The sequence below is a fragment of the Pygocentrus nattereri genome, chromosome 1 (genome assembly GCF_015220715.1).
Source record: "Pygocentrus nattereri isolate fPygNat1 chromosome 1, fPygNat1.pri, whole genome shotgun sequence".
In the NCBI taxonomy this organism is placed as follows: domain Eukaryota; kingdom Metazoa; phylum Chordata; class Actinopteri; order Characiformes; family Serrasalmidae; genus Pygocentrus; species Pygocentrus nattereri.
In genome coordinates, this window is record NC_051211.1 from 32,657,078 (window position 1) to 32,683,941 (window position 26,864).

General features: G+C 39.2%; 2 protein-coding genes across 5 annotated transcripts; both read left to right on the forward strand.

The window, feature by feature from the left end:
* Window positions 1–2,677: 2,677 nt before the first annotated feature.
* On the forward strand, window positions 2,678–12,896 carry slc35e3 (solute carrier family 35 member E3). The gene is made up of 5 exons (XM_017707601.2): window positions 2,678–3,239; window positions 4,065–4,175; window positions 8,134–8,292; window positions 8,889–8,971; window positions 11,410–12,896. Exons 1-5 carry the CDS (start codon window positions 2,847–2,849, stop codon window positions 11,594–11,596), a joined length of 933 nt encoding a protein of 310 aa, XP_017563090.1. The 5' UTR covers window positions 2,678–2,846; the 3' UTR covers window positions 11,597–12,896.
* Window positions 12,897–16,612: 3,716 nt separating this feature from the next.
* Window positions 16,613–25,775, forward strand: mdm2 (MDM2 proto-oncogene). Of its 4 annotated transcripts, none has more exons than XM_017707602.2 (11): window positions 16,613–16,701; window positions 18,505–18,573; window positions 18,755–18,829; window positions 19,922–20,055; window positions 20,460–20,509; window positions 20,614–20,672; window positions 21,129–21,207; window positions 22,585–22,742; window positions 23,202–23,348; window positions 23,684–23,752; window positions 24,276–25,775. In XM_017707602.2, exons 2-11 carry the CDS (start codon window positions 18,514–18,516, stop codon window positions 24,912–24,914), a joined length of 1,470 nt encoding a protein of 489 aa, XP_017563091.1. In that variant the 5' UTR covers window positions 16,613–16,701; window positions 18,505–18,513; the 3' UTR covers window positions 24,915–25,775. The 4 variants fall into 4 exon arrangements, with proteins under 4 accessions (XP_017563091.1, XP_017563093.1, XP_017563092.1 ...); XM_017707604.2 differs by lacking the exon at window positions 16,613–16,701 and adding an exon at window positions 16,729–16,841; XM_017707603.2 differs by lacking the exon at window positions 16,613–16,701 and adding an exon at window positions 18,303–18,410.
* Window positions 25,776–26,864: the final 1,089 nt, after the last annotated feature.

The following is a 26,864-nucleotide window of genomic DNA, read 5'->3' on the forward strand; positions in this document are numbered from 1 at the left end:
CAGACAGAAAACGGAGCGTGCTACAAGCTTGCCGTTTTGACGCAAGTGTTGTTGCATTGCTGCTCAACATCTTCTGTTCTGGCCTGTGTGATGTCCATGGTGTTTATGTATGTGACAGTTTTTGTCAGGAATAGTTTAAGGATTGAAACTTGAGCTTAAGCAGGGTACCATAGTGCGCTAGAAAGAGAAGCACCACAAATGGTTATTTCCTCTTAGTTTGTAATAGAGGTGTAATAACACGTGTATCAAACAGCCAACCAATCGTTACTCAGTAGCAGTACTGCTAACCGACCAATCGTTACTCAGTAGCAGTACTGCTAACTGACCAGTCGTTACTCAGTAGCAGTACTGCTAACCGACCAATCGTTACTCAGTAGCAGTACTGCTAACCGACCGGTCGTTACTCAGTAGCAGTAATGCTAACCGACCAGTCGTTACTCAGTAGCAGTACTGCTACCCGACCAGTCGTTACTCAGTAGCAGTACTGCTACCCGACCAATCGTTACTCAGTAGCAGTACTGCTAACCGACCAATCGTTACTCAGTAGCAGTACTGCTAACTGACCAGTCGTTACTCAGTAGCAGTACTGCTACCCGACCAATCGTTACTCAGTAGCAGTACTGCTAACCGACCAGTCGTTACTCAGTAGCAGTACTGCTAACCGACCGGTCGTTACTCAGTAGCAGTAATGCTAACCGACCGGTCGTTACTCAGTAGCAGTACTGCTAATCGACCAGTCGTTACTCAGTGGCAGTACTGCTAACCGACCAGTCGTTACTCAGTGGCAGTAATGCTAACCGACCAGTCGTTACTCAGTGGCAGTACTGCTAACCGACCAGTCGTTACTCAGTGGCAGTAATGCTAACCGACCAGTCGTTACTCAGTAGCAGTAATGCTAACCGACCAGTCGTTACTCAGTAGCAGTAATGCTAACCGACCAGTCGTTACTCAGTAGCAGTACTGCTAACCGACCAGTCGTTACTCAGTAGCAGTAATGCTAACCGACCAGTCGTTACTCAGTAGCAGTACTGCTAACCGACCAGTCGTTACTCAGTAGCAGTAATGCTAACCGACCAGTCGTTACTCAGTAGCAGTAATGCTAACCGACCAGTCGTTACTCAGTAGCAGTAATGCTAACCGACCAGTCGTTACTCAGTGGCAGTACTGCTAACCGACCAGTCGTTACTCAGTGGCAGTACTGCTAATCGACCAGTCGTTACTCAGTGGCAGTAATGCTAACCGACCAGTCGTTACTCAGTGGCAGTAATGCTAACCGACCAGTCGTTACTCAGTGGCAGTACTGCTAACCGACCAGTCGTTACTCAGTGGCAGTACTGCTAACCGACCAGTCGTTACTCAGTAGCAGTAATGCTAACCGACCAGTCGTTACTCAGTAGCAGTAATGCTAACCGACCAGTCGTTACTCAGTAGCAGTAATGCTAACCGACCAGTCGTTACTCAGTAGCAGTAATGCTAACCGACCAGTCGTTACTCAGTAGCAGTAATGCTAAGATGAAATACAGATGTGAGTTTTTTTTAGTGATTAGAAACTATTTTACGTAAATCTCAGTTGTTTGGCTCCATTCACCCCCATTCGTTTAGAATTAGTTCGCGGGTGTTCTCTTGTTTGGCAGTCCTGTCTCTGATGTAACAGGAGAAATAGGACCTGTGCTCGCTCTCCTCAAACCGGTGTTGTGCCGAATTCTGCACCCCTGCCGCGAGATCATCTATGATGCTTGTATAGGTTTCACATGGTGACAACTGTGTGATTAAAAACATTTATAGTTGTGTCAACAGAAAGAAAGTTACAGGGGGCGCCTTTTAAGCCAGTCCACCTGCCAGGGAATGCACCCCTTCTAAAACCCGGCTACATTATTTTTACCATTATGATACTAAACCAAATTCACTATAGAATGAAATGGTGTTTCTATAAGTTTAGAAAAAAGACACGTCAGTCACGACTGCATGTGGACATATTTCTGTATTGTGCTCTATTTACAAAAAGTTAGGTTAGTTCATCATTTATGTTGAACAGACTCTCCCGAAATTTTACAGGTCAAAACCAGCTCTAAACAAAGTGACCGCTGTGCCCCGACTGTTGGTCTTGCTTTGCGCTTCTTTTGTTTTGACATGTTACGTTTTTATGCACACAGAAACCAAAATGAATGACAGATTTCTCAGAATGTAGCGGAGGAAATAGGAAGATATTTCACTTTGAAATGAAGTGGCGTGAAAGTAAAGTCACCCAAAATGGAAAAAATTCAGTAAAGTACAGATACACGAAAAACTACTTAAGTACGGTAACGAATTACATGTACTTGATTTCTGTCCACCACAGTTCACATGTATATTTTGTATATACAAATAGCAACGTCTGCCCTGCGATGGACTGGCGACCTGTCCAGGGTGTATCCTGCCTTCCGCCCGAAGACTGCTGGGATAGGCTCCAGCATCCCCCCGCGACCCTGACGGAGAAGCAGCTTAGATAATGGATGGATGGATGGAAATAGCAACGTCCAAGTTTTGCTGCATAGTCCTTGCGCGCATGCGCTTCCGTGAGGGGTGCATCTGGCGGCAGGGGTGCCGAATTCGGCACAACCGGCTCGGTCTCCGCTCATTTGTGCCACTCGGTGGCGGCGGAGCGCAGTGACGTGGCAGCGAGGCGCCGGCGTCCTCCTCAGAAGCGTCGCTTTCATGACGCCCAGCTGAAAGTCGTCCATCAGCGTGCAGCTCAGCTCCGTGTGGACCGGTCATCTGGAAGCCGCTAATGCCCTTCACAGACGGCTCCTTCGAAGCACATCGGTCCAGAATCGCCTCTGAAAGTTTGCTGCAGGCGAGTTTGCGCCATGCCTGCTCGACTGTTCGAGAACAGCCGCATCGCCGCCGGGCTGCTGGTGAACTTGCTCTCCTCCATCTGCATCGTCTTTCTGAACAAATGGATCTACGTCCACTATGGCTTCCCCAACGTGACCCTGACTCTGGTTCACTTCGTGGTGACCTGGCTCGGTCTGTTTGTGTGTCACAAGATGGACATTTTCTCTCCGAAAAATCTCAGACCCACCAAAATCATTCTGCTGGCTCTCAGCTTCTGTGGATTCGTCGCTTTCACTAACCTGTCCCTCCAAAACAACACCATAGGCACATACCAGCTGGTCAAAGCCATGACCACTCCGGTTATTATCGCCATTCAGACTCTCCACTACAGAAAAACCTTTTCCCTGAAGATTAAACTGACTTTGGTGAGTAGCTGGACGTGAATCAGTGTGTACGTCTGTGTGAAGCTCCCTGACAGCTCCCTCCGCCCCACGCTGACCAGTGGGGTTCACTTTTGCTCAGGATTGGTACGCGGCTACGAGCTGCTTTTGGGTCGTGGTCCACTCTCAACGCAGCAGTGGCACAGCTGTGTCTGACACGCTCGTGACTACAACACATAGACACTGCCATGGCAGAGTCACGGCTGTGCTGAGAATGATCCACCACCCAAATGATACCTGGACAGCAGCAGGCCTGTGGTCAGTAACTGGCCAGTGTAGAGCAGATGAACCACAGCCTGTGTTTCTACACTTAGGCGGGAACTATAAGGTAGGTGGACCTCCTTAGGTAGCCAGTGAGTGGAGGACTAGAGGTGGACGGTGTCACTGTATTTATTTTTTCAGACATCTGATCACTTGCGACAGAGAAAAAGACCCAGCAGTGCTACTTAAAAAGTGATCAAAAACTGAATACAATGTTGTTTATTCAACATTTTGCACTAAATTATTTTTTAAAAAACTAATTTTGCTCTCTTTGTAATTAAACAAGCAGTTGGTCAGGTTTCTACAAGTACTGACGATACCCATGATATGTTCAGGAAAGCATATTGTATTGTGAAATAATTTTTCAAGATATTAAAATATGGTGTCTTATTACCCAGCCATAGATAGGAGTATCTAATAAGGTGACGAGTAAGAGAAAGTATAAGGTAGGTGTTTCTAATAAAGTGGCCAGTGAGTGGAAGTATAAGGTAGGTGTTTCTAATAAAGTGGCCAGTGTGGTTGGATTAATATGCTGTTGTCCTTTAACAGGTGCCAATCACTCTGGGGGTCATACTGAACTCCTATTATGACGTGAAGTTTAATATGCTGGGGATTGTTTTTGCAACACTGGGAGTTTTTGTCACATCGCTGTACCAAGTGGTAAGTTGTATGTTTGCAATTGAGTGACTGACCAAATATGACTTGTAGCATTTTAAGTAATACATGTTACTGGTTAACAAGGATTGTGCACTCCGGTCACTCTGTCACTGTCATCAGTGTAAAAATCGTTACTTGCTAGTGAATTGCATTTCCCACTGCTGTCAGGAAGGGGTTATACTGTATCTCATTTTATTTCTCATGGTTTCAATCTCGCCTTCATTCCTGACACAGCAGGGGAGTTAGCCAGCAAGTGTCATTGTGAATAGGCCTCTAGGGTGTAGAGTTTTATCCAGTGTCATTTTATCCATTGTACAGCAACACCTTAAACCTTTAAAGTCCCTAGTTTATTGCATCTTGAAGTTAATATACTAAACTCCCAGTTACTATATGGGCAACAATGTAAAACGACCGAGTTATTCTTCAAGGGAAATTCCATCAATTTTTCAGAAGTTCTGCATAACTAAATAATTTAAATGTAAACAGTGTCATTCAGAGAGGTTTGGTGTGAAATGCTCCTTTTTAGAGAAACTTAGAGTCAGAATTGTTCACAGTGGTGGTGATAGAAACCAAATATTTACATTTACAGCATTTAGCAGACGCTCTTATCCAGAGCGACTTACAATAAGTGCTTTGTCTATCTAGAGAAAGTATTTGTATTTGCTAGTTACCAATAGGTTAGAGAAAAAGCCAGTCCTGAGCTCAGATACTGCTAGAAACAAAAGTCACTGTAGATACTCAGAAAAAAGGATCAGAGTTGAACACAGTAAAGTGCAATACAATAAAATACACTACACTACACTACAATACAATACAATACAATACAATACAATACAATACACTACAATACAATACAATACAATACACTATACTACACTACAATACAATACAATACACTATACTACACTACAATACAATACAATACACTATACTACACTACAATACAATATACTATACTACACTACAATACAATACAATATACTATACTACACTACAATACACTACAATACAATACACTATACTATACTACACTACAATACAATACACTATACTACACTACAATACACTATACTATACTACAATACAACACACTATACTACACTACACTACAATACACTATACTACACTACAATACACTATGCTATACTACAATACAATACACTATACTATACTACACTACAATACAATACAATACACTATACTACACTACAATACACTACAATACACTATACTATACTACAATACAATACACTATACTACACTACAATACACTATACTACACTACAATACAATACACTATGCTATACTACACTACAATACACTATACTACACTACAATACAATACACTATACTATACTACACTACAATACACTATACTATACTACACTACAATACACTATACTATACTACACTACACTACACTATACTACACTACAATACAATACACTATACTACACTACAATACACTATACTATACTACACTACAATACACTATACTATACTACACTACACTACACTATACTACACTACAATACACTATACTACACTACAATACACTACACTACAATACACTATACTATACTACAATACAATACACTATACTATACTATACTATACTACACTATACTACACTACAATACACTATGCTATACTACAATACAATACACTATACTATACTACACTACACTACAATACAATACAATACACTATACTACACTACAATACACTACAATACACTATACTATACTACAATACAATACACTATACTACACTACACTACAATACACTATACTACACTACAATACAATACACTATGCTATACTACACTACAATACACTATACTACACTACAATACAATACACTATACTATACTACACTACAATACACTATACTATACTACACTACAATACACTATACTATACTATACTACACTACACTATACTACACTACAATACAATACACTATACTACACTACAATACACTATACTATACTACACTACAATACACTATACTATACTACACTACACTACACTACACTACACTACAATACAATACACTATACTACAATACACTACACTACAATACACTATACTATACTACACTACAATACAATACACTATACTATACTACACTATACTACACTACAATACACTATACTACACTACAATACAATACACTATACTATACTACACTACAATACAATACAATACACTATACTACACTACAATACACTACACTACAATATACTATACTATACTACAATACAATACACTACGCTACAATACAATACAACACAATACAATACACTACACTACACTACAATACAGTACATAAGTGCAGTACAATACATTACAATCAGTACTGAAGACAGCACCAGACTCCGCTATACAGACAGCCAATGGAAGTTCGTTCCACCACCTGGGCGCCAGAGAACAGTCTCGATGCTTGTCTTCCACACGCCTTGAAGGATGGAGGGTCAAGCCGAGCTGTACTCGAAGCTCGAAGGGCTTGTGGTACAGTTCGAGATTTTACCGTTGCCATCAAGTAGGTAGGGGCTGGTCCATTTTTGGCTTTGTAGGCAAGCATTAGGGTTTAAATCTGATGCGCGCAGCTACAGGAAGCCAGTGAAGGGAGCGCAGCAGTGGGGTGACGTGGCTGAACTTGGGCAGATGGAAGACGAGCCGTGCTGCCACATTCTGGATGAGTTGCAGAGACTTGATGGTCTGCATGGGAAGACCAGCCAAGAGCGAGTTGCAGTAGTCAAGCCTTGAGATGACAAGAGACTGCACTAGCACCTGGGCAGCCTCTCGAGTGAGAAGGTCCGGATGTTGTACAAGAGATGTCTGCATGACTGAGTTAGGTTCGCGATGTGAGTCAAGAACGATAGCTGGCCATCCAGAATCACACCAAGACTTCTTGCCTCTACAGACGGAACAATCAGAGGGTTCTCGAATGAGATGGCAAGATCATGATGAGGATCTGTAGTTGCAGGGATGAGCAGCAGTTCAGTCTTGCTAGGATTGAGCTTCAGGTGGTGAGCTGCCATCCATGAAGAGATCTAAAGCACCTTCACAGAAAACCATAACTTGAAATGGTTATGAATAAACAATGATATCTGAGAAATTGTTTTACAAATGTTTTTAGAAGGTTTTGGCCTAAAACACGTTTTTTAAATCCATCTTAATTAATTTGTGCTGTAGAATCACAAACTAAATTACCATGAAACATTTCACATCAAAACAGTCTGAATGACCTATGTTTGTCTCAGTGATTCAATTATGCATAAATGTTGAAAAATTCATTGACTTCCTTTTGATGTTAGATGTGTGTAACAAAAGCGTGGAGCCACAAGCAGGTCCCAGCCATTTGAGAGTTTGAACAATCTGTGTTCTGCCTCAAAAAACATGTTCTTTCATAACAGTTGTTGGAAGGTACATAACACTGGCAAGCCCCTCTAAAATTCTAGAAAGTTACCCCCCTAAAAAGTCCTTGTGTTATTACAAGAGACTTTTTCATCTTTTCTGTGTAATTAAATGGTTAATATTAAGTCATTCAGAGTACTTTGATGGAAATGCAGCTAATGAACCTACTATATTCTATTATTAAATGCCTGTACTTGTATTGTAGACATCTTGACCCCAGGTTCCTATCATGACCACTTTAAAGAACTGTCAATATGTTTCTCTACAGTGACCCATTTCACATCAAACCACTCTGAAGGACTTTGTTTACATCCCAACCACTGAATTACATAGGAATTTTGTAAACTTTGAGAAACTGGTGGATTTTCCCTTGAACATCATATGGTACTTATTGAGTATGAATGTGAAAGGTCACATTCAAGCATCTTTCTGTAAAGCTGTGGTGCAAAATTTAAACATGGGTAGGTCAAATCAGTGCCCCGCTGTGAAAAGTAACTGTGGTCTGTGTAAGCTAGTTTTCTCCTCTGTCCCCGTTTTAGTGGGTGGGTGCGAAGCAGCATGAGTTGCAGGTAAACTCCATGCAGTTGCTGTATTACCAAGCCCCCATGTCCTCGGCTTTCCTCCTCGTGATCGTCCCCTTCTTCGAGCCACTCACTGGAGAGGGGGGCATCTTCGGCCCCTGGTCCATACAGGCTTTGGTGAGTAGGTGAATGAGTGAGTGTGAGAGTGTCTCTGTTTGACTGGGCAGACACACCTCTACTGGCTTGGCCACAGGAAATTCCTGAAGGCACTTGCACACCCAGTCGTAACAGAGGAGCCTATGTTAGCAGGCGCGTCAGAAAGCAGTTTATTCATGTGCGCTATTTTGAGAAGCATTACTTTCACTCTTAAATCTGTGTTTCATGCTTGATTCAAAGGCTGCTTATCATGGAAACACAAATTTGACATGCAGTTTAATATATTGTGTTAAAGATTGCTCAAAACAAAACAAAAAAACTTTTCTCTTACCCCTCTGGCACTAGGTAGGGGAAAAAAACTCGCTGGGAAACTAAGTGGCTAACAGTAAGCCTGCTACACCAGCTTTATAACCACAAAGGGGCGATTGTTTTTTTATTGTTGGCCACCTAAACCTTTAGGGACCGGGTGAAAAAAAGTTTTCACATTAGCAGTTAGCTCCCTAGTAGTTAAACCCCATGTGTTTCATGAAGGGAATGTGAGGAGAGAATGAGGGGGGGGGGGGTTAAATTGGGCTTGGATGTTTGAACACCTTGTTTCTTGTGTACCTTTTTTCTAGATGATGGTTTTTCTGTCTGGGGTTATTGCGTTCCTCGTGAACTTGTCCATATACTGGATCATCGGGAACACCTCTCCGGTCACGTATCCTTTCTTTCTGAAGTATCAGACTGATCTTGTTTGTAGGCCATGTGCTGTGGTAAGTTAGTCACATCCACAGTGTGGTAAAATCCCAAACAAGAAAACACTGATGAATGTCAAAATCCTCTTGAAAGCTGCCTAAGAATTTTTTTTCTTAAGAATATTCAGTTGGTGAATAAGGTTCTATATAGAATCCTGAACGTGCAAAGCAACATTGTTCTTCAGATTGATGGAAAATGTGCTGTATGTTTTTTATAGAATGGCTCTATATGGCGCAAAAAAGGTTCTTCTGTTGTTACAAGCTTGACATTATAATACTAACAGACCCCTGATCAGTCAGCCTGTTGTTTTTTTAATGCATCCTTAAAACTCATCCTTAAAACCGTTGCTGTGTGCAAGTTACAGACTTGATATGAGAGAGCGTTTAAATGCATGTGTTCGTTTTCAAACTAGATGTGAATATGCCTTATGACTGAAAAGCCCCACCCCTAATATGTGTTCAGGCTGCAAATAACATATGGACTATTGAATTATTCAAACCAGCACAGTTGGTGACAGTAAGATAGAGCTTAAGAACACAGGTAATGTATTCATAGTAGTCTAACTCCAAGTTACCCGAGAGATTTGAACTTTACAGTGTACTGCAATTTCTATGTTGCTTTGACCCAGAAGTATCATCAAATAGTGCAATAGTTACCGCACCTCTTAAAAGCATGTTAGAGATTTGTAAACGTGATAAACTCCATTTGTTCTTGATGCCTTTTTAGATTGTTTCATAATGAAAGTACTACTATAATAACCTGCAGATGAACACAAGAAATAGCATTCTTGCTAACTTAAATGTATCTTTTTGTCACTGCCTATTTGTTCTGGTTCACAGGGGTCTGTCTGTAACCCCTTCCTTCAGCGTTTTTTCAAACTAAAGCGGTCACTTTCCTGTCCTCAGAATTTTTCCCAGTGTCACCAGTAGAGGGTATCCTGCTTACACATGATTTCAGAGAACACGGGCTGGCCACAGTGGCCTGCTGTATCTGACTAGATAGCTTCCTTTAAATCTGCTCATGTAAAAGAAACATTACTACCCAAGGTAACAACAATAATAATAATAATAATAATAATAATAATAATAATAATAATAGTAATAAATAGTGAAAGAGTGCATGGCAAAAAATAATGTTAATAAAATCCCATTCGTTATCCAGCCAACATACACTTATTATGAGCTATGAGATTGTGAAGTGATGATATAAGTACTTCAGTTAAAGCCACAGGTCAGCCTGATTTCACCTTTGTTTTTGAAATATTGCATTTTATTTCTTCATTCCTTTGGAAATAAATACATTCCCCATACATTCTAAAGCAAGCTCCACCAATCAGAGGTGCTGCTGTTACCATGAACAGTGTGATTTGACACCAGAAAGCACGAAGTAAAGCACTTTCTGTCAGGTATGATTTGTTTATTTAGGGATAAGAAGAAGACAGTTGAGAGGGGTCCGGAGTCCGGCCTACTAGTGAAATGTAGTTTGTGTGGGGGCAACTAGAATGTTAAAATGCAAGCATTATATGTGCATAGAGCTATAATATACAATGATTAAAAATAGTAATATACACAAAAAGCACCAGAGAGAAAATGCACGATTCCAAAGGTTGGCAGAAATAGGAGTGAAAGAGATTGGTTGAAAGCAGACGGTGTTTTGTGGAATATGTAGTTCATTCCAACATTTTCAAAAAGAATTTTGCCACAATTTCATTTTTATGTCATGGTGTATCTCACAGTTGTTTCAGTTAGGTTGAATGGTCCTGATATGATTTTGCAAAATGTTTATGGATACAATTAAAGGAATTTTTAACTTCTGGAATCAGAGATTTATTATAAACAATTCTTAATATTTAATCTATCATGAAATATCATAAATACCATATTCAAAAGATTCCAGTGAAGCTGTAAAACTAACAAGCAAATTAAGAAATTCTTAAGTGTCTGCTTCGGGTTTCTATTGCTTAGCACATGTTAAAGAAGAACTAACATAATTATTAGCTTGATGCTAATGTTGCGTGGGCATTCCCATTGACGGGCTAATAGAAATTATTGTGCTTGTGGTAGAAATTTGATGAGAAATGCCACTAAAACGAATAAATCACACTCGATTGATGGATTAAACATTACTGATCTATATTTAGGGAAGGTTGTGCACGGCTGGCATGTTCATGTTGAGTATGTTTTACAGACATTAAGTGTTTAGTTTTTGCAAACAAGTTAATCATCCCTGACGTGTCCTAAAACGATTTCAACTTTGTGATATATACCTACTGTAGGTTATAGTGACTTCGCCTTCATTTACGCTTGTAATTGAAGCTTTTGTCTGGCCGCTGAGTCTAGGTGATGTGTGTACATGTCTAATGAGGTTGTGTAATTGTTCTTTAACCTTAAAACTTCTCAGCTACAACATGTTTGGACACTTTAAGTTCTGCATCACTTTGCTGGGGGGATATGTGCTGTTCCACGACCCGCTCTCTCTGCACCAGGGCCTGGGCATCCTCTGCACGCTCAGCGGCATCCTCGCGTACACACACTTCAAATTGGCCGAGCAGGAGGAGGGCAAGAGCAGGTTGGCTCAGCGCCCGTAAGCCATCCGCCACACTAATCAAGTGCCGTTTAAGAGTTCCAGCAGTGCCTGAAGGACGTCAGAGACAATATAATGGACCATAACCCAAACATTGGGACAGTTTAGCTGCTGGAGTTAGGAAGTTAAGGTTTACAAGCCAGGTAAATGTTCAAAGACAAGGGATGAGTCTGTTCAGTGTCAAAATAAATGTCTGCTGTAAACGTGGATGGTACACTGTATGTCCAAAAGCATCCAGACAATCTTTCTAATGAGCTAATTCAGCTGCTAAAGTGCACCAACTGCTGACACAAGCATTTAGTTGTCAGCTTCTATAATCTCCATAGAAAAGCATTGCCAACAGACTGCAGAGGGCAGATGAACTGCACTGTGTGGTCCAGAACTTGACCTCAGTAATGCTCTTGTGGCTGAATGCAGACGAATCTTCACAGCATTGTTCCAACATCTCGTGTAAAGCCTTCCTGGAAGAATAGAAGCTGTTACTGCAGCAAAGGGGAACAAACTCCCTAGTTATTCTCTTGATTTCAGAAGAAATGCTGGACAAGCAGGTGTCTAAAGACTTTTTGGACATATAGTGTACATATTTTTGTATTTCCTTTTTTTTTTATTGATGTGCCCAATGCAAATGACTCCACGCACACCAACAAACAAAATGAACATTGCTCCTGCTTGACGAACAAGAAGCGTCTGTTAAAAAGTAAAAAGTAATGTCTTTTGTTTCAAATACAGTATTTTTGCATTGTTCGGTATCAAACATATTCTGTAAGAAAATAAAATGTCTATTGTAAGTATTGTTTTTTGTTTGTTTTCTTTTACTGTTGTGTTTTAATTGACATGCCCATTGAAAATGGCACAACACCAACTAAATATCGGATTCATTTGCTCTACATAACTGTAAAGACTTTCTACAGTGTTCCCATTAAAATGAAGGTATTTGTTTGCAGGATGTCAGTATGCTGTGTTTAGATGACCTGGTCAGGTTTCAACACTCAGTCAGCATGTCATTGCTTCGTGACATGGTTGCTCAAGACGTAAATGTGGTCCAACTGGAATTAAATGCAGTGTCACTGGAAGAATTGGAATGGAAGAATTTGGAATTTTGTGGCTTTCTCAACTCGGAATTCAACATAGGTACTGACTGCATATCAGATATGTGAACGGTGCGGAACAGAAGCTGTTTCGTTTGGATGTGTCTAAACAATGCTGTCAATGTTCAAATGTTATTGCTTTTTTGGTATTTTGATGGTTTTATTTAATCAAGTTTTTTTTCATACTGTTGTCTACAATAAAACATATTTTAATGATTTCAGTTTTCCTTCTGTTTGACTACACAAGATTGAGGCAATATGTTTTTTCTTCACAGAAAGTCATCACGCAGCCGTTCTGTGTTATTTAATCTGTTCAAGATGCTGGGAGCTCTTTGCGTCTAGACACATCTCTGAAATTCACACATTTAAGCTGTAGGTCGCAGCCAACTGGTGTGTTTGGCTGACTCTGCTCACTGTCTAAGGAATGGCTTTCATGTTATCTGTAAAAAATGTTTTCTAACTTATCTTCTCTCTGTCAAAGCCCTTTGGCCATCTTTCTCATAGCTTTGCACATGAATGCTGCTTTCAATTGTCATATATGTCCAGTCATGCTCCGAATCTGCTCTAGAAAAGCTTCTGCAGAAACTAAGGCAGCTTACAGAGCAAGATAAGGGTGCCAAAAGTAGTGTGTTGGAGCAATATCATAGACGGTTCCCCTTTCAGTATGTGGTTCAGTCAATATGTGAAATGGTTGATTACAGAGAAAGTGGACCTACATGTTTCTTCTGAGGTTATACAGTGAGGAGAAATAAATATCCAGGCACTTTTGTTTTTGAATATATTTAGTATATTATTATATATTTATATGCATAAGCAAAATACATTTAAGAAATGAATTTTGATATATTGATATATATTGAAGTTTACACGTCTATGTAAAATTAAATTAAGTAACTACATATTAAAGCTGCAAAAATAAAGATGTTCTCTTGCAAATTGCACTTAGTGTCATTGCCTTTATTTAGAAAACTTCTTAAAAGGTCCTTTATTGTGAAGGCTGTACATAACTTGTACATAATGTTAAATACAAAAGGTTCTTGACACACATCTGATGTATCTCATTTACAAAACTGGTTCTTCTATGGCTTCGCTCCAAATAATCCTTTGGCATGTAGCTAAACATGTACTAAGTAATGCAGGCTTACTTGCCACCAATTAGAATGAGTACACACCCCACCTGGACCTACAGGGTAGCATTTGCAAGTGGCCAATGAGTATAATTCAAATGGCATTATAGTCAAAGACATTGAACAAACTATCTGTAAGAAATACATGCATGAATAAAGAAATATACAGGAAAAGGGTAACTGAATGATATGAAATAATGATATTATGATATAAAAATGACAAAAAGTCTATTTTAAAGTGGCCATTTTTCCTGTCAGACTATGCCCTGACATGATTGTACATTCAGAGCACAGACAAGATGAAAAGAGTTAAACTGGTCTAAAGGAGCTGGAAATGTGTCTGTATTTACATCCGAGTGTTTACATGTTTCTCAACCTCACAAACATGCAGTTCTTTGTCTCCCAGCTATAGACCCAAAACTGACATGAAATGTAATTTGATCATAGTCGTTCCACTGTAATTTACTGCAATTTGAGGTTGTAGCACTATAATAACGTGCACAATGTAATTACAGATAAAATACAACAGTCCTTAGAGGATCCAGAGGCATGTGAGGCATGCTCAGATAGGCGAAACTCGATCAAACAGCTGTGAAATGGACACAGTACTTTTGATCTAATCTGAAGTGTCTGAACCTTCACCTTGGTTTGTCTCCAGCATCTTTACTCCAGGAATTGAGTCACAATTTCAGCCTTACAAGCCCAAACATGTCGAGCTTAAAGGAACAAGCCGTTCTAAAATAAACCCTGAGTCATTAAACTGAGCACTCATGGCCACATGAATGATTCAGGAGAGGGAAAAAAATTCTCTTCCTCTAATGAATAATGTTTAGCTATGAAGTCATAACAACAGTCGTCTGCCCCTCCAGAACCTGCCCAGGACATGTTTCCAGCAGTGTGGCTAATCCTCCTTCAGTGAGCATTTATTAGTTATTTAGTCATTTATTTATTTATTATATTCCATGTTTTACGCTTCACCTGTTGGCAATTTTGTCGCAAAATTGATTCATTATTTTATTTGCTGAGTTTTGCATACTGTGATCGAAGTACACAAACCGTGTATTTGAGTTAAAGTAGAGATGTCCAAGGTAAAATATTACTCCAGTAAACGTAGAAGTCCTGATTTTAGACCTCCACTTGAGTAAAAGTACAAAAGTATTTACCTTCAAATCTACTTAAGTATCGAAAGTAAAGATGAATTATGACTCTGATGTCCTGTTATCATTTTTATAACAAGACTCGCTTCATGAACTCATTTCAGGTGAAAATACACCAGTGTCTCTCTTGCTAAACCAGTCTTTTAATAGAACGTCATTAATCAGTCTGACGCTGACGTCTATTAAAATTATCATCAGCATAAAACACTGAAGGCAAACAATTTCCATCAGGGAGAACTGAATGGCTTTGAAATAACTTTCTGCAAAGTTTCAGGTTAAGATTTATTTGCAGCGTAGTTACAAGTTTAAGTCTAATAAAAACTATAAACACAAACAAGTGAACAACAGGTTTTGAATAATGTAGTGGAGTAAAAAGTAAGATATTTGACTTTGAAATGTAGTGGAGTGAAAGTAAAAAGTTGCTAAAAATGGAAAGACTTTTGTAAAGTACAGATACAGAAAAAACTACTTAAGTACAGTAACGAATTACATTTACTTATTTACTGTCCACCACTGGTAAAAACCTGAAATGTACAGTATAAAATGTGCCATGACTTTTGTAAACAACTGTTTATAAATGTTTTGTAAACAACAACAGTTGTTGTTGTTGTTGCTGTTGAAAAGCAGGGCATTTATTTTACACTCAAGGTGAGGTTCACTGATCAACTCAATGCCATGATTAAAGTCCCATTTACCTTCTGGATTCCATAATGGATGACACATACTTTAATCAGACAAATGCTCTCATCAGTGTCATCAGTTTTAATATGACTGAAACATGATAATACTGTTTAGTGAATGCTTTTAGCAACACAAAAAAGCAGAACATGAGCCGCTTTTTAAAGTTATTGTGGTTTGAGTGACATAGCTTTATAGATTTTGGATTACTGGACTTGGTTAGATAACCACACTTGAATTATTGACTAATTAATAATTAAAAGGAATGAACTCCTTTTAGGCTGGAGCCTATCCCAGCAGTTACAGTGCAATGGCAAACTGAAAATATTTGAGATATGAGAGTAAATGTGATATGCTTCATGAAAAAAGTACAATAAATCTGCACGTGTTCTTTTATTTGACAGTGTGAGTGTAGGTGAGGGCATAAAGGAGGACACTTTCATTTTTACACTTTATATTTTACCATTTGAAAAATGGAAATTTTCGATTGGTCGCTTAATGACTTTTATTATGAAATCTAATTGAGACCCTAAGTTATACTGACACGCGTCTCTCATTCTGGCTAAGCCTTATTTCTTGGAAACTTTTATTCCACTTTTCAATTTACCTTGTATTTATTGTTATTATATTTAATGTATAATAATATAATAAATTAATAAAATATTATGTCATGTTTTGTGGAAGATATATATTTTATTTACTTTATTGTTTTGTGAAGCACTTTGAGTTGTATTAAAAGTGTTCGATAACAATAATATTGACAATATTAAATAAATAACATTAACTACTACTCAAGAATAAGAAAAAATAAAACTAATAACGTTAACAATAATAAAAATAACAATTAGAATAATGATGGGCAGTTAAAGACCTGAGTTTTAATTATTTGTAACTTATTATTATTGTTGATATTATTATATTCATATTTGTTGTCATTTTACCCGCGTGCGCTGCACGTGAGCCTATGGTTCGTTATTTTTCAAATTTTTTTAATTGTCTAACGGTCCAGCAGGAGGCGCTGAAGCGGCCGCGCGCTGGAGATCCTCCGCGGGAGCTTCGGTGAGAGGCGCTTATGTGTTTTTTTTATATGTATGTATATATACCGTATAACTTTCGGCGATATGAAGACTGCAAACATGTTAACGTCGCTTTCCTGTCGAAACCCTTTACTTGCTCGGTTCGGTCGGTAACTTCAGCAGGTGAGCTAGACTAAGCTAGGCTAGCAGTGCAGCGGTGAGGCCTGGTGAAGCCGCGGTGTTTCCTGCTAACAGAGGCGTTCAGGGCGACCGACAATGGCCGCGCTTCTCCGCTAAGATAGCGTTACCCTTTCAGCTCTACTTTAGGACAACTGTGCAAACTGACAGAAATCTTGACTGGAAGGAGCAGCCGTGTAATATGATAAGCGGCTACATTATGCACCTACAGCGTTTCAGTTTTTTTGCCGAGTTAGTGCGAACTCGCGGTCAGCGTGGCTGTGTTTGTGTTTGAGTTTATTGCTGTAGCTCTGCGCTTTGGTTCAGGATTAATAAAGTAGTTCGGTTATCTGTCGGTCGGTCTGTCTCTCTGCTCATCTGTACATAACGCTACCGAGCACCTGTCTAGCCTTGGCTTTTTCAAACTTGCCTGTAATCTCGCTGACTCTTCAGCTGTCGCTCTCTCTCAGCACTTGTTTATTTCTTGTTTCCTGCAGCTGTTTTAGTGCTTGTGGATTAACGTTACAAGTTCACTACCATTAAGCTTTTAAAGCTGCTGTGAGGTTTCTTGGTTAGTGAAAATGTGAAGTATTAAATACCTGAAATATCAGACCACTCATGTCTGCCTTGGTAAACCAGTTCGCTAACGTTATCATCTCAAAAAAGGACAGCAACCTTATTTTACCTGTCAGTATTGAACATGCGCATTGCTATAACAAAAAAGCACGCTGTAATGTAAATGCAACTGTGGTTTGTTGCCTTTATTATCATTTAAGCTATTAATGTCCGTAGTGCAAATTTTACGTGTCCTTTGGTCCATATTCCTGAATTTTTAAATCGATAAAAACCATATTAATAAAAAAAAGTTTTACCATTTATCATGTTAAATTCAGTCTTTTCACTCGCGCATATAGAGAGAAAAGCAAGTTTGGAAATCATCCCTTAAGAAGTTGGACATGAATGCATTAAGTTAAGCAGTTGACGAAGTTAACCTAGTCGTTTTCAAGAGGAGCATATCAGCAGCTTGTACAGTAGGTTAAGGGTAAATACGTGCTAGCACCGCAACGATATAAACGACTGGAGCATCAGCTGTTTATACGTTTCCATCGTTAACAGTGGCATTGATGGGTGAAGACTATTAGTATCGTTTAAAAGTCATTTAATCTTCATTGTTATATGTCCAGTGGTTGATCCAGAAAGTTAGCGTTGGTCCACTTGTCTCTAGGTCTTAATGTGTTTAGCTCCGGTCAGTCCGACTCACTGTGATGACTGTTACACAATGCAGACTGCTTTGTGTGTAAGGCGCTGAACCGGGGAACATGTCCGGACATGTAGCCTAGCTTTAGGGAAGCGTGTGTTGATGCTTCCCAGCCGCTAGGTGCCTCCTACTATTGCGCTAGTCATGCTTCGACATGTCAGCTGCTCTCCGCCCTGACACATCTTTTGCTAGCCCTGACATGCCTCTGTAGGGCTATTTAAATCGAGAGCCGGCCCACAGAAAGCTCCCATTTCTCACTGAACCCAAGCACTTTATGTACAGTGTATAGAGTATTAGCATTACCTCTATTTATTTAGGTAAAGTTTGTCATTCACTCTTAACTTTTTCAGATGTTTTGTTGTGATGTTGGAATGGAAGCTAACTAAATTCTGCTTGTTTTAATTTTTACAGAATATCAGAATGGCTACCGAGAGTTGTTTAAGCAGCTGTCAGATCAACAAGATTGACAATGAAAAACTGGTGAGTAAGAGTAACTGGACCTTTGAGAACTTTGATTTTTATTATGACTATTTTCTGTGTGTATTCTGACTTGGATCAGTTGGCTTTTTGGGATGTTGAGTAAGATTATCAGTAAATTCTGTCTGCTTTGCTTGTATTTGTGATGTGAAACTTATGTTCTCTATCTTTTTTTCTGGTTCAGGTAAGACCCAAAGTGCAATTGCAAACCCTGTTAAAAGATGCAGGTGCAGACAAGGATGTTTTCACCATGAAGGAGGTAGGAAGGGGTGTATCTGACACGTTTTGCCCATCTCCTCACATTAAACCTGAGCCTAGACATTGCATGGATTAAGGTTGTCTAAGACTCAGCTTAATGTCTAAAATTTTGACCTTTTCTGTGTTCTGCGGCATCCAGTGTTAAGACAAAGTTAATATGAGTGCTGATGTTAGTCATTTTTGCACATGTTGTCACTGAAGAAGTGTTGGTGTGGTACTTGTTGAACATTGCCTCTTTCTGGCATGTACACTTCACGTGAGTCAGTGTCTTTTGGCTAGGTTAAAAATAATCAGTCCTCAAGTTTCAGTTGCTGTCCCTCAAACTAGTTCACATGTACTAGTACACATCTTTGGAAATTGTGCAGGTGTGTCCTTTTTAGAGTGTTTGTTTTTTTTTTTTTTTTTTTTTTTTTTTTTTTAATTCTAACTTGCTGTTGTGCTTTCAGTTTTGTCTGTTTTATATTTCCTCTTTGAGTCCAAGTCAAAATGTTATCTTATCATTTGGCATGTTGTGCGCAGAGTAACATTCCATTTTACTTTGCATATGTTTGAAAAATGGAGGGGCAGCTTGTGATTGGCGTTCATCCTTGTGCAGATAAATAGCTGATGTGTCACTGTGACTCATTTACTGTGGTTTTGTCTGCTTGCTTTATTGGAATGCATTAGCCATGTGTTAACCACAGTTTCTTCCTGCATGAACCACAGCAATGGACAGCAACCATGAGAGATGCTGTTTGCTTATGCATTGAACATAATAAATTATAATTGCAATTAGTTCAGTCAGTGAAGTATGTGTGCACTTTCAAAGTTATCTTTTTGTTATATTTATGTGATATGATTGTAGTGTGATCTGGCTTTGCATCGAGTCTACCTGAACTCCTGAACATAGTCTACAATTAGCCCCTTTCATCATGGTCTGTAGTTAAGCTAGTTCAGTCCTTGCCACTAGGCCTCTCATTTCAGAGTGCTTGGAGACTGACTACATCATTTCTCTTATCAGTGTTGTTCTGTCTTTGTAGGGTCAGAACAAGATGTGCCTTTGTATTGCTAATCAGCCCCTATTGTCTTTTTGTGTAATTTTTTTCCTTTTCAGGTCATGTTTTACCTCGGTAAGTACATCATGAGTAAGGAGTTATATGATAAGCAGCAGCAGCACATCGTCCACTGCGGGAACGATGCACTCGGTGCAGTGCTCGGAGTGGCCAGCTTCTCGGTCAAAGAGCCAAGGTGAGTTTCCCCTTACACTGCCCTCTGAAAGCTTACCCATCTGCTGTGCAGTTTTGGCACGGTGAGATGAGCAGGAACAGCTGTTCTGTTGGTATATCTCCTGGGATTGTAGGGTGGGGCTAACAAAGCACAGGTGGCTTCTCTCTTTTTTTTTTTTTTTTTTTTTTTTTTTTTTTTTTTAAATCCATCTGACAGTAAAACCTGACGTTACATGTAATATGTATGTGCAACATGGAATAATGCATTTTAAAAGGCTTGTATATATAAAGTGAATATTTTTGATGAATACCTGCCTTTAGTGCTGTTGCAGCTTTAGTTGTTTCTGTGTTTATGCAAATTTGCAGTACAGAAACTGAAACTGAAGACTATCCAGGATGTTAATTATTAGGCCTTTGTCTTTTCAGAGCTTTGTTTGCAATGATTTCAAAAAACCTCATAGCAGTGAAAAACCCAGGTATAAACACATTGTATTTTATTTTAATGTTTTAACTAAGTGCTGAATTTTTTTTTTCTTTCTTATTCCAGTCCTCTAAGACCCATCTTCTCATTCTTTCATAGAGTCCCAGTCAACTTTTTCAGAACCCAGGAGTCGAACTGAACCTGACAGAGGGCCAGAGGTAAATAAATATGCAATCACTGTCCAGCATAATCTAACTAAAAACAAAATTAATCACAATGTCTGTCCACATTTAAAACCAGCACATTTCCCATTACCAAGAGAAAGTGATTTTGTGCTTTTTTTGTTTTTTTTTTCTTTTTCCTGTAAGTTTCACATTTTAATAGCAATTGCTATTGTTATGATATTTTAGTGATTTTAGCCTGACTTTTGGATATGTGGAGCAATTACTCCTCCTTATTCACTTTATATAGACATTTTTAATTTGTATTCCTGTAAGACTTACAGTTCCATGCATGCTTCAACTTTGTTGCACATCACTTTCCAAAGCACAGTCAGGGCTACTGGCTCTTTGAGGCAGTTTCACACTGATGGTCTTATAGGTTGAATGGTTTTATTGAGCTCCTGCTGCTTTTGGGCCTCAGTGGTGAGACTAAAGCTTGTTTATCTGTTCAAGGGGATAAACTCAGACTCCTCTACCTCAGTGCAGCAGCAGCAGCAGCAACAGCGCAGGAGACGGCGAAGCAGTGATCCTTGTGAGTGTGTGTGTATATATACATGCATTTAAACCAGAGAAATTGACACGTAAAGATACAGAGGCAGTAGAATGGTTCGCTAAAGAGGGTGTTTCCATAGTGAAGTAAGCATGCTGTCATAAATTGAATGGCTGTGGTATTGTTAGGCAGAACTATTCAGCTTTACATATTTGCATGTATGTTACACTTGAACACAGCAGTGTCCAACATGGATTTAGTTTGTGGAAATCTGAGACTTGCCTAATCTTACACACCTCATTTTACTACACATTGTGTTTTCAGTGGCATTTGTTTGGGCTAGGATAACTTGTGCTGATATTAATGAAAATGCAGCATCAGCTGTTATAAAAATGAAAGGGGAAGAACATCAGTGCTGGAGTGATTTGAAGTCTAGGTTATCAAAACAGCCAAGCAGGCCTCACAGACAGGGCACATTGTTTCCCTCAAGCTTCCCATATACCTGATGTACCTTTGTTTTCTAAAGGGCTGTTAAAATGCTGATTACATGGTTTAGGTGTGTCCAGAACTGGAGTAGAATAAACAGACTTGTTAGGGAGGCCCAGAGGACCTAGGTTAGTAACCTCTGTTGCGTTGGAAAACAGAAAACCTGATCCTAGATCAGCATTTCTGTTTGCAGATGTGATCCCAGGCTCTGGAGTATGACAGTTCCCTCAGTGTGTGGCAAGTCCCTTACCCCAGAGAAGAGCACATGTGTGGGCAACATGTGGCAGCTAATGACTGCTCTCTTTATCTCAGTGCACAGCCACCCATTAGCCATAAAGGACACAGAGGTCTGGAGGCAGTGCAGAATGTGCTCAGATGACCGTTTCTCTACAGTGGCTCATTTCCAAGCTGAAAGCATCCACACAAAAGCAGCCTGTTTCATTAGGCAGCAGTTAGGAATCTTGTTGAGGCACCATTTAGAAACTGTGTTATTGCTTTAAGCAGTTATGACATACCAGTTTTACACATCAGAATATTAGGTAGCACAGGCTACTTATTGAAGTTCATGTAGTTTCCCTATTGATGTTTATGGTGGATAAGGTTCTTATGAAGAATGAGAAATTAAATCAGTGATTCCTACTCAGAAGGGGCAGTTTTTCTTGGTGTTGAGTTATTGCAATGCGTTTAGGAAAGATTTTGTTTAGGAAAGATTTTTAAAAATTACACTCGTTAGGTAGTGTACGCTGCTTTTTTAAGTCCAAAGTGAGCACTGTCCAATATGAATATCCTGAACCTCTGCTCACATTGAATGGGGTTGACTATGGGCTTAAGTAATCTGATTAACTGAGAAGTGCTGCTTTGTCTACTACACCTCCCCCTCCCCTTACAGAGTTTGGGGTCAAACTTATATATTAATTGTTCATTTTTGTCCAGCAAGTTTCTCAGTTGAGGATGAAAGCAGCGAGCCCAGGAAGAGGCACAAGTCAGACAGCTTCTCCCTGACTTTTGATGACAGTCTGTCATGGTGTGTGATTGGCGGCCTGCGCAGAGAGAGAGAGAGCAGCGACTCTTCAGACTCATGTAGCAATTCGGTTAGTGCTCCCTATATATACATACACACGTATGGATCCTTTTTCCTGCATTAAGGTGTTTACTGTGTCTGAAAATACTTGTCTCTTTGGAAGGTATATATCTTAATGCCATGCCCTGAAATCAAGGTAGTTTGTCTGTTCGAACTTGGAGAATATTGTCACTGTCAGTTTTCATTTATTAGTAGTGCCCAACATCACTTGGAATTTTGTTATATTAACTGATTTTAAAGATTAGAACATTTATTCCTTAAATTTAGGTTACTGTTACATAGATACAAGGTCTTATTGTGACAGTGAGTGACAATATATGAACACAGCTTTCTAAGAAAATACTATATTGGATTTTGACATATTTAATTCCCTGGGATTATATTGCTTTTAGAGCCTGGAGTGTGTTGTGATATGAGATAAATATGCTGTTTCTCTTGTCTGACTGGAGTTTCTGTTTCTGCTCCACAGGATGTAGGTGTTTCTCATAGTGAGAACAGTGATGAGAGTGAAGAGAATTCTGACTCTGATAACTTCAGTGTGGAGTTTGAGGTGGAGTCCATTGATTCAGATGCATACAGCGAGAATGATGACGACTCCGTACCAGGAGAAGATGAGGTCTCAAGCGCTCAATTCTATGGTGCCATTAAAATGGAACAGAGCCTCTCATGCTTAGAGGGTCACAACAAATGCTACCTGAAATTTATAGGCTCATTAAATGTTATAAACATTCCTACCTTTCATTGTGAATGTGGTTACTTAATTTGGTCAAAGGGTACAGCAAAGCACACTGCTCCCTCTTGTGGTCATGAATTGCAGTTTCATGCAGTGGCTTTACTTTTCGAATCAGCTGTTGCCATGACAGTTCTGGAATCTGCCATCAGCTTCTTTCTTTTTTTCTATTTTTGTCCTTCATTTCTGTAACAAATGTATTTCTTATATTTTTTCCATAGGTATATGAGGTTACAATCTTTGCAGAAGATGAAGACTCCTTTGATGAAGATCCTGAGATTACTGAGGAAGTATGTTTGCTAGTTACTTTTTTTTCATCGGATCCAATGAGTTTACCTGTAATGAATTAAAATATTGTCCACGCTGTCTTTGTGAAATAATGATGGACATGAAGCTGTACTGTGGTTTGGTTTGTCTTTAGTGACTATGCACTATAAAAAAGTCTTCTAGTTCTTTATTAAAGGATCATTTATAATTTATATATATAATTTATATTAAAGGTAGTTCATAGAACCATGACAAAGATTGTACTTTTTGCAGTGTGTGCTGTTCCAATTATGTTACTAGCCCAAAGTTATGAAGGTTAGTTATTTTGTTGGAGAATCTGCTGTACATACCTGTATAAAGAACCATTTAGAATTGTTTTGTGTAGCACCAAAAGGGTTTGTCATGGACCTTAATGTTTTATTTTTTTTCATTCATTCGTTGTTGTTGTTGTTGTTCATTACTTTGGAGAGGACTACATTACCAGACATGTCCCCTGTTTAGCTGTAAAAGCACAATATAATGATCTGTGTTTTCTGTGCCTCTCAGGACTACTGGAGGTGCTCTGAGTGCGATAAGCTGAACCCTCCGCTCCCTCGACACTGCAAAAGCTGCTGGAAAGTTCGACCAGACTGGCTGCCAGAGATAAACTCTAGCCTTGAGCATCCCAGCAATGACACCGAAACCAGCGCAGCTGCTGATGGCACCTGTCTCAGTACAAACCTCAGCTCTGCCTCAGAATGCAAACCCTTGCCATCAAAGCCTTCCAGCCCCACCCATGATCCGGATGAAGGTATGGATGTACCGGATGGCAAGTGTTCACGATCACCTGCCACGAGCAGAGACGAATTAACGGCTGCCAATGCTGCAGCCACTTCCATCTCAGATTCCCAGGGTTCAAGCCTTTCCTCCTCTCAGCCCTCCACTTCCTCTTTGCAAGTGGCACACAGCCAAGAGGAAACCCCCGAGCTGGAGCGCTTCAACAGTCTGGAGGCCTCTCTCCCCACCACCTGTCTGGAGCCCTGCGTCATCTGCCAGAGCAGGCCCAAGAATGGCTGCATCGTCCATGGCCGCACAGGACATCTCATGGCCTGTTACACCTGCGCCAAAAAGCTGAAAAACCGCAACAAGCTGTGTCCTGTCTGCAGAGAGCCCATTCAGTCAGTTGTGCTGACCTACGTGAGCTGATGGACTGCGTAAATAAATGTCATCAGTTACCTCAAATTCCTCAACCCCCCCACCCTCACAGATAATTCAATTAGAAATTTAAAATATAAAAAAAAAAACACTGCATTATACACTGAGTTTTTGTGTTAACATATTATTCGCAAGCTGCAGTACTTTAAAATCTTTAACCTGCAATAGTTCAGAAGACTAAAGAGACCCGTCGTTTGAGCTGGATAATACCATTTAAAATATCTTTATTTAAAAAGAAGTTAATGTCACATCACATCTGTTAACATGTAAAATATAAAGTTTCTTTGTATAACTCTTTCAGTATAATATAATTTTGAAGTGTGCAGTGAATTTTGTACCGTAAGTAATTTATATTATGTTCCAAATGAATGTTCCTTGTAAAATCTTGGACTGAAGGTTTTATATTTGATCCTTTTGAAATGCATATGAAGTTCTCTTTTGCATTGCACTGTGCTTCACAGATTGATACTCACTCCGAATACATTACTTAAGTTCACCAAATTTACTGGGATAATAAATTTTTGATTGTGATGTATTTATTTTATTATTAACCATGCATCTGTGGCTTTATTTGGCTTTCCTAGTTTGTTTTTTTTTTTTGGTCCAGTGAAAGGATGTTCTTGGTCATCTGAAGGTGGTTTTGACCTTTGAAGATGCAAGAGTGAAGTTGGCAGTCTGAATCGATTTAGTACCACTAAAAATGTTACTTAGCTGTATCACTATAAAGTATTGAATTAATCACGTTTTTGTGCAGTAGAGTTTCATCAGTGGGATGAGATTTCTCAGCTTCTGCTCAGTCACTTTAGATTAATTACAAATAAAAGCGCATAATCCTCTGTGATTATAATGGAACTGGTGGTTTTGATATCAGTACTCTATCAAAGTACTTAAGAGGTTTGGTACTTCCAATTGGAAAGGGAGTATTTCCCCTTATACTGAGTATTGTATTGGTTTACTGATTTTTTGATGTCAGTCAAACTGTTTTTTAGTTTCAGTGGTATTGATAGATAAAAGCTTAGTTACAGGTGCATCTCAATGAATTAGAATATCAAAAAGTTAACTTATTTCAGTAATTCAGTTCAAAAAGTGATACTTGTATGTTATATTCATTACACACAGAGTGCTCTATTTCAAGCGTTTATTTCTTTTAACGTTGATTATGGCATACAGTCAATGAAAACCCAAAAGTCAGTATCTCAGAAAATTCGAATATTAGACCAATTAAAAAAATTATTTTTAATACGTAAAAAGTATGTATAGTATATGCACTCAACACTTGGTCGGGGCACCTTTTTACATGAATTACTGCATCAGTGCAGCGTGGAGGCAGTCAGCCTGTGGAGCTGTTGGGAAGCCCAGGATGCTCTGATGGTGGCCTTCAGCTCGTCTGTATTGTTGGGTCTGGTGTCTCTCGTCTTCCTCTTGACAATACACCATAGATTCTCTATGGGGTTTAGGTCAGGTGAGTTTGTTGGCCGATCAAGCACAGTGATACTGTGGCAGTGTGGGCAGGTGCCAAGTCCTGCTGAAAAATGAAATCCGTATCCCCATAAAGCTTGTCAGCAGAGGGAAGCATGAAGTGCTCTAAAATTTAATTATTAAAGTTTATTGAGATGCACCTGTAAGTGCAATAAATGTCATTTATTAGGTTCCTCAGATTGTTTTAAAAAAAAAGTTGAAAATACAAAATTTCTGGAAATGTGATTTCTGTCTGTCCTGTGTCAGGATTATAAGACATTCTGTGCTAAAGCAGGGGTACTTAAACTTTTCCACGTCAAAGTCATTATCAGTAACTCATAAAAGAAGGGCGAACAGGAAAGCATAACTCCTAAAAATATTTTCAGCACAGCTATGTTTGGGTGCCTACCCTGCAATATGTTATGTGGAAATAAAATGCCAGCACATTAGGTTGTTAGGTTGTTTATGCCAAAAGTCCGGCAT